At 39.8% G+C, this 17380-nt stretch overlaps 1 protein-coding gene across 2 annotated transcripts; it reads right to left on the minus strand.

Annotated features, from left to right (window-relative positions):
• Positions 1-3353: 3353 nt before the first annotated feature.
• LOC124120185 (trans-Golgi network integral membrane protein 2-like) lies at positions 3354-11586 on the minus strand. Of its 2 annotated transcripts, none has more exons than XM_046482939.2 (6): positions 11473-11586; positions 8561-8605; positions 7987-8052; positions 5408-6157; positions 4397-4666; positions 3354-3668 (listed from the first exon to the last, which is right to left on the minus strand). In XM_046482939.2, the coding sequence occupies exons 1-6, from the start codon at positions 11567-11569 to the stop codon at positions 3370-3372; spliced, it is 1527 nt and encodes a 508-aa protein (XP_046338895.2). In that variant the 5' UTR covers positions 11570-11586; the 3' UTR covers positions 3354-3369. The 2 variants fall into 2 exon arrangements, with proteins under 2 accessions (XP_046338895.2, XP_046338894.2); XM_046482938.2 differs by having other exon boundaries at positions 5408-6160.
• Between the last annotated feature and the right edge of the window lie 5794 nt (positions 11587-17380).

Below are 17380 nucleotides of genomic sequence, written 5' to 3' on the forward strand. Positions count from 1 at the left end.
ACTATTGTCTGATTATCAAGCAAGATAATGTTAGTTACAATAACGAGGCTAGTTTCAGCTTGGTATTGTTATGAACTCATGTGAGCTTCTTGTGATGAGCTCCTGTGAAACCTTATATTCAGACCTCTGGGTCCATTTTGTAGTTTTCTTTTTTGGTTCGTTACAAATGACAAACAGAGACTTATTTGTAAACTAATATTTCAAAATAAATTTATCCATTTTATTGCTGCATTTAGCTAGTTTTCTTGTTTAGGGATCACTGATACACGAGTCATTTTCAAAATTACATAATCCAATGGTTGATGTATATATATATCTTTTTGAGATTAAATTGAATAACACATATCTGAAGCTGTCAATAACATCAAAGTCTTAATGATGCCTTTAAGAAAAAGGAATAACCAATTACCTTGGCAACTGAAAATTGGCATGTCTTTCCTAATACAATGTTTGTGTGAATTTTTTTGGATTGAAATTCATGAAAATGCAAAAGTCACATCTAAAACATTTATTTCTTCCTGATTTTGTATTTTAAACTTGAAGTGAGGATGAAGGTCATTTATTATGTCTCTTGACCAATATGTACTCAGAGTCAATTCTATGAAATACTGTTACCCATTCAACATAAATATAACGATTATATCAATTAGATTGAAATTACACACTGAAATTCCTAAATAAATCTAGATTTTATGAGACAACCACAGTAAAACTAAAAATATGCTAATATGTATAAAATGATAGTTTCTCCAATTTTAAGCTGAATGCACTGGGACAGCCAAAGAATGCATTTTCTACCCATTTAAAATGCATCAAAAACACATAATATGACACAATAATTGAAACTAACCGTTTTATTATATGCATTACTTTGCAGGTGATAATCTGTATAAATTGCAATGTAAATATATATTTTTAAAATTTTGTAATGAGTTTGGACAAATATAGTGACATCTTTTGAAAATGAGTCATCCAGGCATTTATAACATTATACTCATTGTCCTATCTCCTCGGCGATGAAGATCATTAGCCTTCTTTTCATCTGGCACGCATTGTAATATCAGTCAATCGGGTGGGAAAACAGCCCAATCCTCGCACTATAAAGGACTATGTCAATCATTTTGGGAGAGACTTTATACTGAGGGTGGCGCGAAATATATCCGCCCGGGGGAGATTTTATTTCAGAACAGATTCTCCGGTACCGGTATAAAATCTCCGGGGGGAGAATTTGTACGGGGGAGAGTTTATAAAAGGACACCGGCTAAGAAGGCTATATTATGTTGTCAGCTCTAGTGATCAACCGTCACACTTCAGTCATTAAGTTGCAGGGATATATCTGACAGATAAATCACTCTCTCATTCAGTTCACTCTCTTGCTTCAAACATAAATTGTGATTCTGGTACTTAACTAACCTATCAGTTAGCGTTCTTGAGAAATAGTCAACGACGCTCATTACCAATTAAATAATAATAATATTAATGATAATGATAATAATATAACCGTCAATGTGTTATTTTGCATCAAAATGTAAATATGAAATTTAGTTTATGCAATAAATATAATGAGACTGTCCAACACATTGTCAGTGGATGCCCAGCTTTGACACAAACACTGTATCTTAAGCGACATGGTAGTGTAGATCGCTCATTTTATTACCGTCTTGTGGTTTCGACACAGAGGTCCATCCATGGTACGACCTGGAATTTGTAGAGGGCGTCATGGAAACTGATAACAACAAAATTCTTTGGAATAGGCCCTTTTACAGCCTCAGAAACCCGTGAAGATCCGGGGTAGAATAGGAACCCATGCTTACCGTAAAAGGCGACATTGCTTGTATGAGGCTACTAACGGGATCGCTTGGTCAGACTCTCTGACTTGGTTGATGCATGTCATCGTATCCCCATTGCGTGGATCGATGTTCAATATGTCAATCACTGGATTGTCTGGTCATGACTATATTGTTTACAGACCGCTGTATTATAATCAAACCAAACCATACAGCCTCAGACGTATCCAGGACAACAAACCCGATCATGTTCGTTTTGATAAATCCAATAAAATCATTTATATCATCAGTATTTCAATACTATCTATACTGAAATTTCAACTTAGTTTCCTTTTTTTCGATACTATCTTGAAATTTCAAGATCCTAAGTTGAAATTTCAAGAAACTAAGTTGAAATTTCAAGATACTATCTTAAAATTTCAAGATACAGAAGTTGAAATTTCAAGATACTAAGTTGAAATTTCAAGATAATTAGTTGAAATTTCAAGATAGTATCTTGAAATTTGAACTTCTGTATCTTGAAATTTCAACTTCTTGAAAAAGAAGTATAGTATCTTGAAATTTCAACTTAGTATCTTGAAATTTCAACTTAGTTTCTTGAAATTTCAACTAAGTATCTTGAAATTTCAAGATAGTATCGAAAGAAATATAAAAAACACAAGGCCCTAAAAGGCTTCCGTAATATTGACTATTAAACAATGAAAAATCAACCTGTGATTCATAAGTCTGCTACAGGAAGGAAACAAAGTGGTGCGTTTAGTTGTTTATTGGTGATGAATTAAGTTAAGTTGAATATAGAGTGATGACCATTACACACAAAATGACATAGCGTGTGTATATTGTTTTCCCAAAGCAGCCTGCAATAGTCTAGCTATTGCAGCCTTAAACCAGTGGTTGATATTATGAGCGACGTCTAACGTCGTCAGAGATACGCCATGAAGCTGACTGAAGTCCCTGAGCTTGACAATTCCACCCAATTAAGTTTTCGTCAATGCGCTGTGGACTTCAACCTGGTTTCCCAATATTCCAGCTATATGATGGCGGTCTGTAAATAATCGAGTCTGGTCCAGATAATCAAGTGATCGATATCATGCGCATCGATCCACGCAATTGGAATACGATGACATGCGTCAACCAAGCCAGCGAGCCTGACCCTCCGATCCCGTTAGTCGCTTCATACGACATGCATGTGATGCTGAAGATCTTCACGGGTCCCATCGCCTAATGTTGGTTTGTTGGTTTGTTGTTTAACGCCGCACTCAGCAATAGTCCAGCTTTATGTCGTCGGTCTGTGAATTATCGAGTCTGGTCCAAACAATCAAGTGATCGATATCATGCGCATCGATCCAGGCAATTGGGGTACGATGACATGCATCAACCAAGTCAGCGAGCCTGACCACCCTATCCCGTTAGTCGCCTCTTTCGACAAGCAGAGTCGCCTTTTACGGCAAGTATGGGTAGCTGAAGACCTATTCTACCCCGGATCTTCACAGGTCCCATCGCCTAATGACCTAATGATATTTATATGGTTGTTAATAGCCATAGTATAATGAAAGAAGGACACACTTTAGGATTTCAGCTTTTATTTAGGAACCTGGCACTCGGGCACTGCACACTCTTCCGAGCGTACTTTCGGATCAGTGGTATAACACCACACGCTCTTGTCTGCCACCATGACGCCGGGGTCACGGCAGTAGTTGGCGGCGTCGCGGCGTGTCTCCCGACCGAGACCAGTTGTTGTCTTGAAGCTCTCGTTTGTGAGGAACCAATGCCTGTTAGGCTTCTGTTGGTCCCACCGTTGACAGGTGCGCCCGCTCTTAGTGGTGGAGACTGTTCCCCCGTATACACTCCGACCTTTGACAATCTTCGAGCAGGTTGTGACTGAAACCAAATTTAATTACTTATGAAACGTATATGTTTCGATATTTTTTCAGTCGAGCGTCGAGACTAACAATAGTTATTCTTAAAGGAGGTGGAACTAAACAAAATGTTTTGACCAACACATTTTTTAATCTGATCATGCAGCTCGTCCACTGAAGCATTTATTTTGGTGTTTTTTTTCCTTTGTTTAACGCCGCACTCAGCAATATTCCAGCTATATGACTGCGGTCTGTAAATAATCGAGTCTGGACCAGACAATCCAGTGATTGGCATCATGAGCATCGATCAACGCAATTGGAATACGACGACATTCATCAACTAGATCAGCGAGCCTGACCACCCGATCCCTAAAGTCGCCTCTTACGACAAGCATAGTCGCCTTTTACGGCACGAATGGGTTGCTGAAGACCTATTCTACCCCGGATCTTCACATGTCCATATTGTGAAGTAATTCATTGAGGGTTTCTATGAGGGCACAAATTACATTATTTGAAGTGAGCAACTATCAGGCTAGTCCTGCACCATGACCGTGAAATATATTTATTTTATGAAAAAAAATCTAGAAACGCATACAAAAGCAAGTCTAGCCAGCTCAAACTGGCTCTATTCCACAGCATAGGGATTTTTAAAAATATTTTTAGAGTCAAGAAGGATATTGTGTAATATAAGATTTCAGAGACTAAATGTTAGTCTACTATCAGGTGAGTTAGGCATATACTGGAACTTACAGTTTGTGCAGAAGATGTCAACTTGGGACCATTCGCCAGAGGCAGTATCACACACAGATGAAGTCTTTTTCCCACCGATGTTTCGGTGCTTTGGTTTACACTTGTACACGGCGGTGCGTTTTGTCTGAGTGAACGTTGTACCGCCTCGTGGTGGTGGGGCTCCGCAACCAGCAGCCACAACTTTCTCAGATTCCGTTACTGGTACTTTTGTTGCCGTTCGCTGAAATTCTTCCTTCTTGGTCTGTTCTTCCGTTCCCCCGGTAACAGCATCTGAACATTGCCGTATTGTAAACCATAACTAGTACGCAACGGCTGGAGTTTGTTTTTTGATTAACCACGTATTTAGCAATATTCCAGCTAATTGTCGGAAATAGAGTGGTGTTTGTTTGTTTGTTTGTTGTTGTTTACGCCGCACTCAGCAATATTCCAGCTACTATATGACGGCGGTCTGTTAATTATCGAGGCATGGCCAGAAAATCCAGTAACAGACATCATGAACATCGATCCACGCTATTGGGATCGATGACATGCATCAACCAAGACAGCGAGCCTGATCACCCGATCCCGTTAGTCGCTTCTTACGACAAGCAGAGTCGCCTTTTACGACAAGCTGAAGATCTATTCTAGCCCGGATCTTTACGGGTCGAGTTAGGAACAGACGAAATAGTTTTTGATCTGACGAGCAACGGTGTACGAGGACACGCAGTCAACCATTCCGCCGAGCCTGGCCAACGATCCATTTCAGTCGCTTCTTTCAACATTCAGCCCATTTCTAGTGTCCCTCACCGTGATATTGCTGGAATATTGCTAAACGCGGCGTAAAACGCAGGTCGCCCATTCACTACCCAGGGTTATACGAAATTGAATCTATGTTGTCACAGTTCAGAACGCCGAGATAATCAAGAATGAAGTTCAAGGTTGTTTTACCTCGCCCTGAAGTAGGCTACATGAGATATGTAAGCTTAATTTAAAGCAGGTATTTCTAGCATGATTGTACATCCATGTGCTTACCTCTTTGGTAAGATTCGAATTTTGGTTTCTTTTGTGCTGCTGTTGGCCTCCCCTGTGGTTCATCCTTCTGCGTCTGTGCTGCTGTTGGCGTCCTCTGTGGTTCATCCTTCTGCGTCTGTGCTGCTGTTGGCCTCATCTGTGGTTCATCCTTCTGCGTCTGTGCTGCTGTTGGCGTTCCCCGTGGTTCATCCTTCTGCGTCTGTGCTGCTGTTGGCCTCCCCTGTGGTTCATCCTTCTGCGTCTGTGCTGCTGTTGGCCTCATCTGTGGTTCATCCTTCTGCGTCTGTGCTGCTGTTGGCGTTCCCCGTGGTTCATCCTTCTGCGTCTGTGCTGCTGTTGGCCTCCCCTGTGGTTCATCCTTCTGCGTCTGTGCTGCTGTTGGCCTCCCCCGTGGTTCATCCTTCTGCGTCTGTGCTGCTGTTGGCGTTCCCCGTGGTTCATCCTTCTGCGTCTGTGCTGCTGTTGGCCTCCCCTGTGGTTCATCCTTCTGCGTCTGTGCTGCTGTTGGCGTTCCCCGTGGTTCATCCTTCTGCGTCTGTGCTGCTGTTGGCCTCCCCTGTGGTTCATCCTTCTGCGTCTGTGCTGCTGTTGGCGTTCCCCGTGGTTCATCCTTCTGCGTCTGTGCTGCTGTTGGCCTCCCCTGTGGTTCATCCTTCTGCGTCTGTGCTGCTGTTGGCGTTCCCCGTGGTTCATCCTTCTGCGTCTGTGCTGCTGTTGGCCTCCCCTGTGGTTCATCCTTCTGCGTCTGTGCTGCTGTTGTGTGATCATCAATATATAGGACAAAAATAGGTATGCAACACCTCTCTGACCAGGATGCATCACTTACTAACAACTATAATATATTTCTTTGTTTTCAATGCCACTTAAGTGTTTCTGAAGTCGTGGAAAGTTGGCATGATATCGACTGAAAGGACAGTTCAGAATAATTACAGAGATATTTGTTTAAATGTAACTGGAAATCTATTTACTTTTAATATGGAAAGGCGTCGTCGTGTTTGGTTGGATGAGAATAATCTTCTATCTGAATGTAAGGTTGCTTTTCGTCCAAACTATTCAACTGTTGACAATTTATTTGTATAGCAAGCATTATGTTCCCAATACATATGTAAACCCAATACCTATGTGAATCTACCTATGTAAACCACGTTTTTATTGTGCATTTGTAGATTTAAAGAAAAATTCTATAAAGGCTTGTATTAAAACATTCAAGTGGTGTGCCCCAGGGATGTGTACTTAGTCCAGTTTTATTTTCTGCATAAATGAGCTTGACACAGAAATATATAAATAAAGCCACAAAACCCTTTCCTTATCCAATATAATTCAGTGTCGATTGTATAATACCGAGCATGTGTTTATGAATCATTATCAAATCGTAATGATACCAGGTGTTCGCGAAAAGGTGAGCGTATCCTGCCCCACCGGTGGCACCCGTCTCAAACACATGCAAAGTCAAGTCAACTGTTCACCCGAAAAAAATTTGGGAAAAACATAGGGCATTGCATCGGACATCATTTTTGTCACTGATGCGTCAAATTTGAAAACGTCCTCCACATGTCTACCATAAAACTTTTTTGAAAGCTTTACTGAGGCCTTGAATGTTGTAACCTTGATCAAACAACTCCGTCGTATGACGCTCTTGGTAGAAAGGGCATGCTCGATTGTATCTCAAAATTGCAAAATGTAAACACCAAAGGCTCGAGCTGCTGGAATATTGCTCGACATGAAGGGAAAGTTGACTATTGGAAAGTTGAAGTCATCACCAATGGATGCTATTATGGTGTGTTTGCTACACAAGATGCTGGTGATGTTATACTTTTTTCATACTCTGTTACTGGTCTACAGAGGAAATTGAATGTGTTGATTTCGATTCTGCTTGCAACAAATGGAAGTCTGGAAGTTAATTTATAAAAAACAAATGTAATTGGTTTTAGTAATGAAGGTATCATTATAAAATGTTTTAGTTATAAATATTTAGGCTTTACGCCATCATCTAATTTACCATAGTCAAAAGCGTGCAAACAATTAACAACGCAAGCTTCAATTATTCCTATCTATATTCATTTTTCCAGTACATGAATATTTCTCTACAGCTTGTGCTATTTTTGACGGCCAAATTGAGTCAACGACAATTCAGTGTATATACTGACTGTTTTATTATGACAATTCGGTGTATATACTGTCTGTTATTATGACAATTCAGAGTATATAACTACCTGTGTTCCTATGACAATTCAGCGTATATATACTGCCTGTGTTAATATGACAATTCAGTGTATGTAACTGCCTGTGTTCCTATGATAATTCAGTGTATATACTGTCTGTGTTATCATGACAATTCAGTGTATATGCTGTCTGTGTTATCATGACAATTCAGTGTATATACTGACTATGTTGTTACGACAATTCAGTGTATATAACTGCCTGTGTTATTACGACAATTCATGTAATTAATATTGTTCAGGCTTATAAGGGGCCCACCGTTTAATAGGGAAGTCGCTAAATGTCATATTTACATTTGTCTAACCTGGTAAATACTCAGCAAGATTAAGGTACACATTTCTTCCAGTGTTAATACATACCTTGCTTGGACTCCAACTCATCTAGATGTCTGAGGATGTCCTCAATAGTTTCCTGAACGACAGTCTCTGGGGAAAAATGATTAATCTGAGATACTAGTTCTTGTTTTTACCAATATTGTTAGCCATGATATCGTTTTCGAGAAATGTTAGTCATGGGTTAATAAATAACGACCACTGTTGTTTCACCAAACAAAATTAACGTAGTTATTTAAACCATTTAACTATAAGTTGTATTGTAAATTGTGAAAACTGACATGACCAACCCAGATATGCTTGTAACATAAAGATCAATATATACTAGTAGCCAACATGTTGTAGTCATCGCTTGCCGTAAAAGGTGAATATGCTTGTCGTAAAAGGAGACTAACGGGATCGGGTGGTCAGGCTCGCTGACTTGGTTGATGCATGTCATCGTATCCCAATTGCATGGATCGATGATCATGATCTTAATCACTGGATTGTCTGGTCCCGACTCGATTATTCACAGACCGCCGTCATATAGCTGGAATATTGCTGAGTGCGGCGTTAAACAACAAACCAAGCAGCCTGGTGATCACTAGTCACGATTACTTACTCATCTCAGCTTCCAAGGCAGTCAGTCTCGTTGTGATCGTGGATTCTTGAAATTAGAAAGTATGGAAAAGGTAAAAAAAACCTTGGTTCCTGGTCAATATTGATTCCACAGAAAACTTTGCAACTTTTATTTTTACATGTTCTATACACGTCTATTACGTGTAATGTGCTTTGCGTTATCCAAGATGGCGGACGTTTCCGAGCGAAAACGTATATAACGAACAACGGATATAACGAACTGATTTCTCTGGTCTCTTGTAGTTCATTTTATCCGTGTTCCACTGCATATGGAAATGTTTTGCAAATTGGGGTTATCTGTAATCACGGCATGGCATTGAACAAAACACCACCATGTGTGGCCATTACTCGCGTTCGGCCATGTTTTCAGCTTGAGTCGGGGAAGGTACAATCTCATTAAAACAGTTGGCAAGTCTAGATTACAGCAGTGTCAATAAAGAGAGTCTCCGGGCTCCTTTTTATTATATTTTATTAAGATAATTTAGCAAACCAAAATTCTGTAAAATATTTTCATTTCAGAGATGAGATGATACCTGTTTGGAGCCATGCTCATTGATTCAAGGCTTTACTCTACCGCTAAACAAAGATCTGAGGACATCCCTGACGTGTCGCGTCAGACCAACCTTTTGCGAACTTTGCCCGACCAATGGAATGACTGACCGTGACAGTCTACAGCAATCTATGAATTTACCTTAGTATCTATCTGACAAACCGTTAAATGATCGATCGGCCAAATGATCAATGATGATTATAACATGTAACCGTCAAAAGGTTCATGAACAACAGCAGAAATCTCTCCCGTCACGTTTATCGTGTCGGCCATTTTGACGTCTTGTACTTGATGTAAATGTATTTCGACGCGCTGTCATTGTGACCGAGACCCTTCTCACCCAATGATGATATTATTTGAATACATGTGTTGAAAACAAATTACAGCAGATGTTCATCAAAAGCAATTTGATCATACATACGCTTATGTCACCTCTCTTTTTGCGGGACTATTTTATTCCGCGATACAGCTGGTTGTTGTATGGCTGTCAGCGTAAACATGAAGTCACGCGTACTTTTTTAAATATATATTAATATACTGAACCAAATTAAAAACTTCACAATCATAAAATTTTAACATTTTGACCAGTTATCATTGTGGGCCCTTATTTTTGTACTTAAACAGTAATGGCCACGTATTGTCTTCAGATAACACCCGTTTTTGTGCAGGTGAATCGATCAAAATCATGTCCACAGCACTATAGTGGCAAAAGTGTTTTTTCACGTGCAACTGGTAACGTGGCCATAATACCGCACGTGTTTTCAGCCATACTTGTTAGCAGTCATTAACAAAGAAAGAAAAACACAAGAAAACAAAAGTCTTTACGGCCATTTGTCATGCCACGCCTTTCAAATGTGCAACGTGAACGTGCCATCGGCATGTTGCAGACGGGAACGTCCGTAGCTGAAGTCGCAAAGACGATGGGTTGTAGTCGACGGACTGTTTATGATTTACAGACGCGTCTACAGCAAACGGGTACCACCATCGGCCAGGTCGACCACGTGTGACGTCACATGCAGAGGATCGTCAGATTGTCTTACGTCACCTCCGTAACCAATTTTTGACGGCTACATCAACCAGAAATGAACTGTTTAGGGGTAGACTGAGTGCGCAAACTGTTCGAAACCGTCTGAGAACTGCTCACCTTCAAGCACGACTGCCATACAGCGGGCCGATTCTGACTCAATTACACAGACGTCAACGTCAATTGTGGGCAAAGCGACACTTACGATGGACTCAGAGGAATTGGAATCAAGTCGTCTTCAGTGATGAATCCCGATTTAATCTTCGATTTGCTGATGGTAGGGCCAGGGTGTGGAGTCATGAACGTCATGAACGTTACGCCCAGTGTTGTGTACAGGAAGATGACAGATTTCGAGGTGAAAGTGTCATGGTTTGGCAACCTCAACGCTGCTGCTTACCGCGAACAGGTACTGGCACCAGAACTTCTGCCTTTTATGGCAGCACATGGACCCGTTTTGATCTTCCAACACGACAATGCCAGACCCCACACAGCAATTTTGACAAGGAATTTCCTTCAGAATGCGGGAGTCAACGTCATGGACTGGCCGTCAAGGTCTCCCGACCTCAATCCCATCGCACACGTCTGGGATGCTCTTGGCAGAAGTCTGCGCACTCTCCAGAACCAACCAAAGAAATTTGCAAGATCTTGGCACCATTTTGCAGCAACAATGGCGTCGTCTTCCCAATCATGTGTTCACAAGCATCACAAGGTCCATGCGGAGGCGTTGTGTGGCAGTTGTCAACGCACATAGTGGCCATACACGCTACTAAACTTGTGTGCCATCAAATTCTCGTGCTTGGGACTTATGACTTAAACTGTTGATGGTATTACCGAATACCGTAGGTGCTTGGAACAAATTATGGTTACCACCGTTAATTAAAATCCTTCTTTGGACATTAATGATTAAAAATTACCTTCTCTGATAGATTTGACCGTTGTATATCATATATGGGATTACTTTTAAAAATGTGAAGTTTTTAATTTGACTCAGTATATATCTATAGACGGAACGCTACATCCTTTGGGGTAAATAATAGCTTCCGCCGTTTGACCTTTGTTGACCCTTCCCCAAAATGCCCGGGATTTTCAACCGGGCAGCCCAAGTCAAAATTGTTCAGTGTACATCAGGAAACTCAAAAACACTTTCAAACCTTTGTTTCCATGATTTGGTCACGGGACCTACAGGTTGGTCCTCTAGTAACAGGCACTCAGACGATTTACAATGCCCGTTGTCAAAACGCCCCTTTTGGAATAGCATATGGCAGGCTGAGCAAAGTACGAAAAATTGATGAAAATGGCCAACGGATTAGTTGATACTTACTCAACGACAACGACGTCGCTACCTCATCCCTGGCGACACCATTAGCCACAGCATGCGTTGCACATAGGAACACCAAACAGACCAGAGAGGCAGCCATCGTCTGTGTAACCCCAGTCGGAACTGTGCCCCTTTGCCAGGGGTACTGGCTTTTTATCGACAGAAACGTCGCGTGCAGGTATGATGAAAGTCTTCACAACACAAAGGATGAAACGTTGTAATGCATATTCAAATGAATATGAAACAGACCTTGACGTGGTATAGTGCCTGAATACGTTATTGTTCACAATGGAAAAGAAACAAAGCATGTTATTGCCTTTGAAGCGACAAGCAGAACTGCATGTCCTACTTCACGGAACTTGAAAGAGCTTTTGGAGATTTTTTACTGCTCTGAATCTTGATGATTTCAAAGACATTCTTGCATGCTTTCTTAACGTCCCCTGTCATGCTTTCGTCATGAAAAGGCTATTCATAAACACTTTGACTAGGAAAAGTGATTTGTCGTATCCCAATTCCGTGGATCGATGCTCATGATGTCAATCACTGGATTGTCTGGTACAGGATCGATTATTTACAAACCGCCGTCATGTAGCTAGAATATTGCAGAGTGCGGCGTTTAACAACAAACATACGATATCGAATTAAATAATACTTTTGTTGATACCACTCAAACTTGTAAAGGAAATAAAAGCTTCCAAAAAGCTATCATTTTAACCACAGGTCAGGAGGGCTGATTACGCGGCCTTATTGTCCGTCGCGTATCAACAGTCGCTTCTTACAGCCCCTAACGCTGACACTTTGTAAGACTGACGTCAGCTACCATGCCTCTAAAAGCTGTTCCCACTACTCTTCTCAATATCTTTAATCATTCAGCGACCCGTGAAGATCCGGGGTAGAATAGGTCTTCAGCAACCCATGATTGCCGTAAAAGGCCATTATGCTTGTCGTAAAAGGCGACTAACGGGATCGGGTGGTCAGGCTCGCTGACTTGGTTGATGCATGTCGTCGATCCCTATTGCGTGGATCGATGCTCATGATATTAATCACTGGATTGTCTGGTCCAGACTCGATTATATACAGACCGCCGTCATATAGATGGAATATTGCGGCGTAAAACAACAAACCAAACCAAACCAATCATTCACCGCTTCAAGACATCCGAGCCTTTCTTCTCCATCAGCATCCAGAATGCCCTTGAAGAATATTTCTTGAAAAATCCGAGAACACAAACATTTTCGGGCACAGATTTTTTTGTTTTAAATATATATATATATATATATATATATATATATATATATATATATATATATATATCCCCTCCTATAAATACCACATTGATGGTTGTCCCCTTAGTGACTAGAAACATACACAAAGCCATTTCCATATTCATAAGAAATCTTAGTGGTGGCAGAGTCCATTGTAAGATTCTGACTATATCGAAAGTTTATGAATCACTATCAATTAGTTGTGATGCCAGGGGTTCCCGAAAAGGTGAGAATATCCTGACCCACCAATGGCACCCATAAGACACACACACGTGAAGGCAAGTCAAGTATTTAGCTGAACACACACGTGAAGGCAAGTCAAGTATTTAGCTGAACACACACGTGAAGGCAAGTCAAGTATTTAGCTGAACAAACACGTGAAGGCAAGTCAAGTATTTAGCTGAACAAACACGTGAACATGTGGTGCATGTCAACATCGAATTGCATCGGTCGTAACCTTGGTAGCTTATGCGATAAATGTCTACCATAGCACGTTTTGAAAGACATACTATGGCCTTTATGCTGTAATCCCGATCGAACAGCTTGTTAACAGCAGCCGCTCTTTGAAGCCTTCGTAGACACCTTGATAAGGTGTGATTGTATTGTTATGGAGTACAATTATAGTTGTCCATACCACGATATGCGTATTCATTAAACAAGCACCGAGAAGCTGGTGTATGTAGTATGTATTTATACAAGTTTCCTACCTGTGAAGATCAGGGTTAGAATAGGTCTTCAGCCAACCATGCTTGCCGTAAAAGGCGACTGTGCTTGTCGAAAAAACAATCAGTAAAATCAGATCTTAGTTCTCGCTATCGCTTAAAAAAGATCTGAGGACATCCCATTACGGGTCATGTCATAAAATACATATATTTATAATACATAAATTTAGACTAAATAAAAAGCTGTCAATGATGTACAGTACACTAACTAGAATATCACAGACTCGATTTAAAACTACTTCAGAATATATAAAAGCAGAAAGTATTAGTGAACACAATATAAAAATGGGCTAGAGATCGTCAGTCACTGAAGGGTGATCACCATACAAGGAACCATGGGGACTTACGGTACCTCTGCAAAAATGACTAAAACACTACGTTTAAAAGTCTGGCATGCATAAAAAATAATTCGAATGTTGTGGAACTTACGAACCCTCTTAGGGGGACAATAATTTTACACTACTTCAACCCCCCTCGTGAGCACAGCCACTAACAATCTTAGTTACCAATTTATAAAATAATACCCGAAATACATCAATATGTCTGAAAAAGTTCTATTTCTTTTAAAAAGCATAATATTAAATGAGAATTAACATAATTAAAAAGGTCCTTGACTGTTTTTACACTGACATATTTATCCCTTGTGATGGAAAAATCAATACAGTCAAGCAGGACATGCTTGACCGTGATTCTTTCATCACAAGGGATACAAAACGGAGGATCCTTTCCTTTTGACCTTTCATAATGACCTCTTCAAATCTGGACTGACAACCCAAGTATAGTCTGGAAGATAATTTAAGCAATGATTTGTCTAAATGAATAATTACGTATGATATATTACACCTAATAACATGATGCATGAAATATAATAATGTGGCAAGGAATGATACATTCAAGTCAATAACACTGACCTGAAAAAGAATGCAAAAATAATTTGATAAATATTATTAAATAACTGCTTGAGACGCCCAACGCTAACACCGTATTCGTGCGTGCGTGATTGCCCTGCAACCTTTCGAGTTGAGTTGATTGGTTCAACTGTGTCATATGGCCCTGTGACGCAGGGGTAGCATTATGCAGATGGCTGTTAAAATGAATGCTCGTTCCACCCATGACGAACAGGTCTGGTTGTTGATGAAATACAGTGATAGCTAAATAGACAGATTTTTTTAATTCATGCACCGATTGTCTTTAAATGTAATATCCAGTTATGTATGACTGTTTAATAATATCATACCAACTTTGACTGGAGTAGGTCCAAAAGTTTTTCAGATATTGTAGTAAACGTCGGTACCTTAAATTAACTTCCAGTCTACCGATATGTGGTTTAATTACATGTAATTTATTGATAGCTTCCTGGGTGTCCGGCTTCTTTTGCATAATTTCACGGATGTAAGATCTGATTACAGGTTTATAATCAGTGTATGGGATAAGAAGTGTTGTCACAGATTTGTTGAGTGCTGCTTTTGCAGCATCGATCGGCTATTGCGTTACCAGATACCAACATGGTTTGGTAACCAACAAAAGACGATGCCATGTTAGCCAGTAGCAAGATCATAATAAATTCTATAATTTCGTGTAAAAGTGAATGTTCATATGAAACATTCGTAATGGCTTAATCAGAAAATCTGATGAATTGATTGTTTGGACTGAGTATTTATATATTTGCGAGCTGTTAATGTTCAGCCGTTTCAACATTATCTCTCATAATAATTTATAGAAGATATAATATGTTTGTAGTGTAAGAACGCTGAAGCGAAAACTCGGTCTTCGTCGACTCAGTGAAGTTATTGATCACACTGGGCCCATGAGCCACCGCCTAGTCAGCAATCATCGGGAGAGAGAGACTTTTTGCACATGCATTAGCAAAAAGAAATTTTTTCTTGACTTCAGGAGACTCAGTTGCCGCCTGGTGGAAGAGCAGCCTTGGAGAGGGGAGGAATCCTAAAGGCGGTATTTCGTTTGCGCCGGTGCCGAAAACCAATAGATCCTTGAGTGAAGGGATTCCTATTTCTTCTGAAATGGAAACGTTATATTAAACAAACGTTTCTTCTTTTCTTAGATTTGTTTATCACATGAAGGGTTTCAAAATTGGGTCTAAAAAGGATGATTGGATTGATGGTGAAATATGTTAAACAAAGTGCCCATTCTTGTCAATCATGTGAGGTGTTTATCGGAATTTGTCTCAGGTAATATATATTTAGTTTGATATCTATTTCGTACCTTAGATGTTGGTATCCGTTTTCAAATACATATTTGTTTTCACGCTGCTAATAACAGAAATACCTCACACTCACTAACTCACCTGCTCACTCAAATATGTTCGAATAATCAAATACTTCATTTTAATCATGGGGGCATAATGACCTAAAATTATTAACTTAATACTCCTGTTCATGGCAATGTTTTGAGAACTAACAATAGAACTGAGTGAGATGTGAGTGTACCTTCTAAATCCAGAAGGAAATCTCTTCAGCTTGACAGCACTATTCCCTCTGTTCGGTGTCGGTTACTGTTGGCATCGGCAAGTTCAAGTTCGAAAAGGATTTCGACGGTCGTGGAATCTAAAATCTTGTTTTGATGGACAAAAACTTCTTCCATTCGTCTTCCATGAGTTTTTAATTCTCCGAAAACGCCAAGAGTCTCAAGCCCTCTGCAGAATCTGAGGAAGGGATAATGAAATGTTTAATATGTGTATAAGTGTTCGTGTGTGTGTTTGTGTGGGGGATAATGTGATTTGTTGAGGTTTGTAGAATGTTGTGTTGTGGTGAGGTATATAGAATGTTGTGTTGTGGTGAGGTATATAGAATGTTGTGTTGTGGTGAGGTATATAGAATGTTGTGTTGTGGTGAGATGTATATAATGCTGAGTTGTGGTAAGGTAAAAGTAATGCTGTGTTGTTGTTTGGTATATAGAAGGTTCTTTTGTGGGTAGATAAAGGGTATAGTAAGTTTTGTGATGTGGTGCACATGTTCCAGTGTATCCTATTGACTATCAGCATTCCTTATGCGAAACTGCTGTAACCCTGCATTTATTTGGAGTCTGCTTAACCCCTAGGAGGGCATATATGCTATGGTGCATAGCCACAAATATATTTGCTGTCCATTGGTATCGGATACGAAATGTTTTATGTGGTAAGGTGTACTGAATGCATTTTTGAAGTAGGAATGGGGACCATGTGTTGCTGTTTATTCAGAAACATTGAACAGAAACATTCGTTTTAAAGCTCGAATAAATATATGCTTCACGTTTGCACTTACTGGTCAAAACCTTGATGTGCACGCCCAAAGACAATGAATTTTGTGATGGCCTTGCACATTTCATCTCGCCTGCTTAACGCGTGGGCCATGGATGTGCACCCGGCCATCTGAACGAGGTCCTCAAAATCCGTGTAGTCTTCGGTTTGGGATAACGGATGAAGAGATAAATAGTTTATATGTTATGATATAATTTTCGCCATTTTATCACTTGGATATTTGAAGGTTCAACCAGACCGTTTTCATTTCTTTTTTTCTTCGTATCCTTCCTTATCCTTAGTTCACATGCATATCCTACATGACATATATATATATATATAATTACAGTTTAATAACGACAACATAAGGTTACTATAAATCAAACAGTGACAATTTCTATAAACCTTTTGTAATTTAAAAAAAAATGGATTTAAATTAAAATAGGTACGTTATAAAACTCTTGGAATATTATCTTATCGCATAGAATAAATTCGCTATTCCATAGATATCGCATGTAACAGATTCATTACTGTATTTTGATACCCGTACACTAACCAGATGCAATAAAAATGTGGGATTAATAATCAGGCACGTGTATAAAGCTTTTTTCATGAAATAATACCTTAAAAAGGACATATAGCGATTTTTTCAACATTTTGTAGTAGATACATTTGTTATATATAGAGAC

This window comes from Haliotis rufescens, unplaced genomic scaffold (genome assembly GCF_023055435.1).
Source record: "Haliotis rufescens isolate VD_foot unplaced genomic scaffold, xgHalRufe1.0.p SCAF_18, whole genome shotgun sequence".
NCBI lineage: Eukaryota > Metazoa > Mollusca > Gastropoda > Lepetellida > Haliotidae > Haliotis > Haliotis rufescens.

What these genes read in the sequence shown, in the direction of transcription:
- LOC124120185 (XM_046482938.2), bottom strand. Translation starts at nt 11,569, where the DNA reads ATGGCTGCCTCTCTGGTCTGTTTGGTGTTCCTATGTGCAACGCATGCT. An exon ending in TGCCTTGGAAGCTGAGATGA is followed by an intron (nt 8,053 to 8,560) that starts GTAAGTAATCGT and finishes ATTTTTCCCCAG; the next exon opens with AGACTGTCGTTCAGGAAACT. An exon ending in TGAGTTGGAGTCCAAGCAAG is followed by an intron (nt 6,161 to 7,986) that starts GTATGTATTAAC and finishes ATCACACAACAG; the next exon opens with CAGCACAGACGCAGAAGGAT.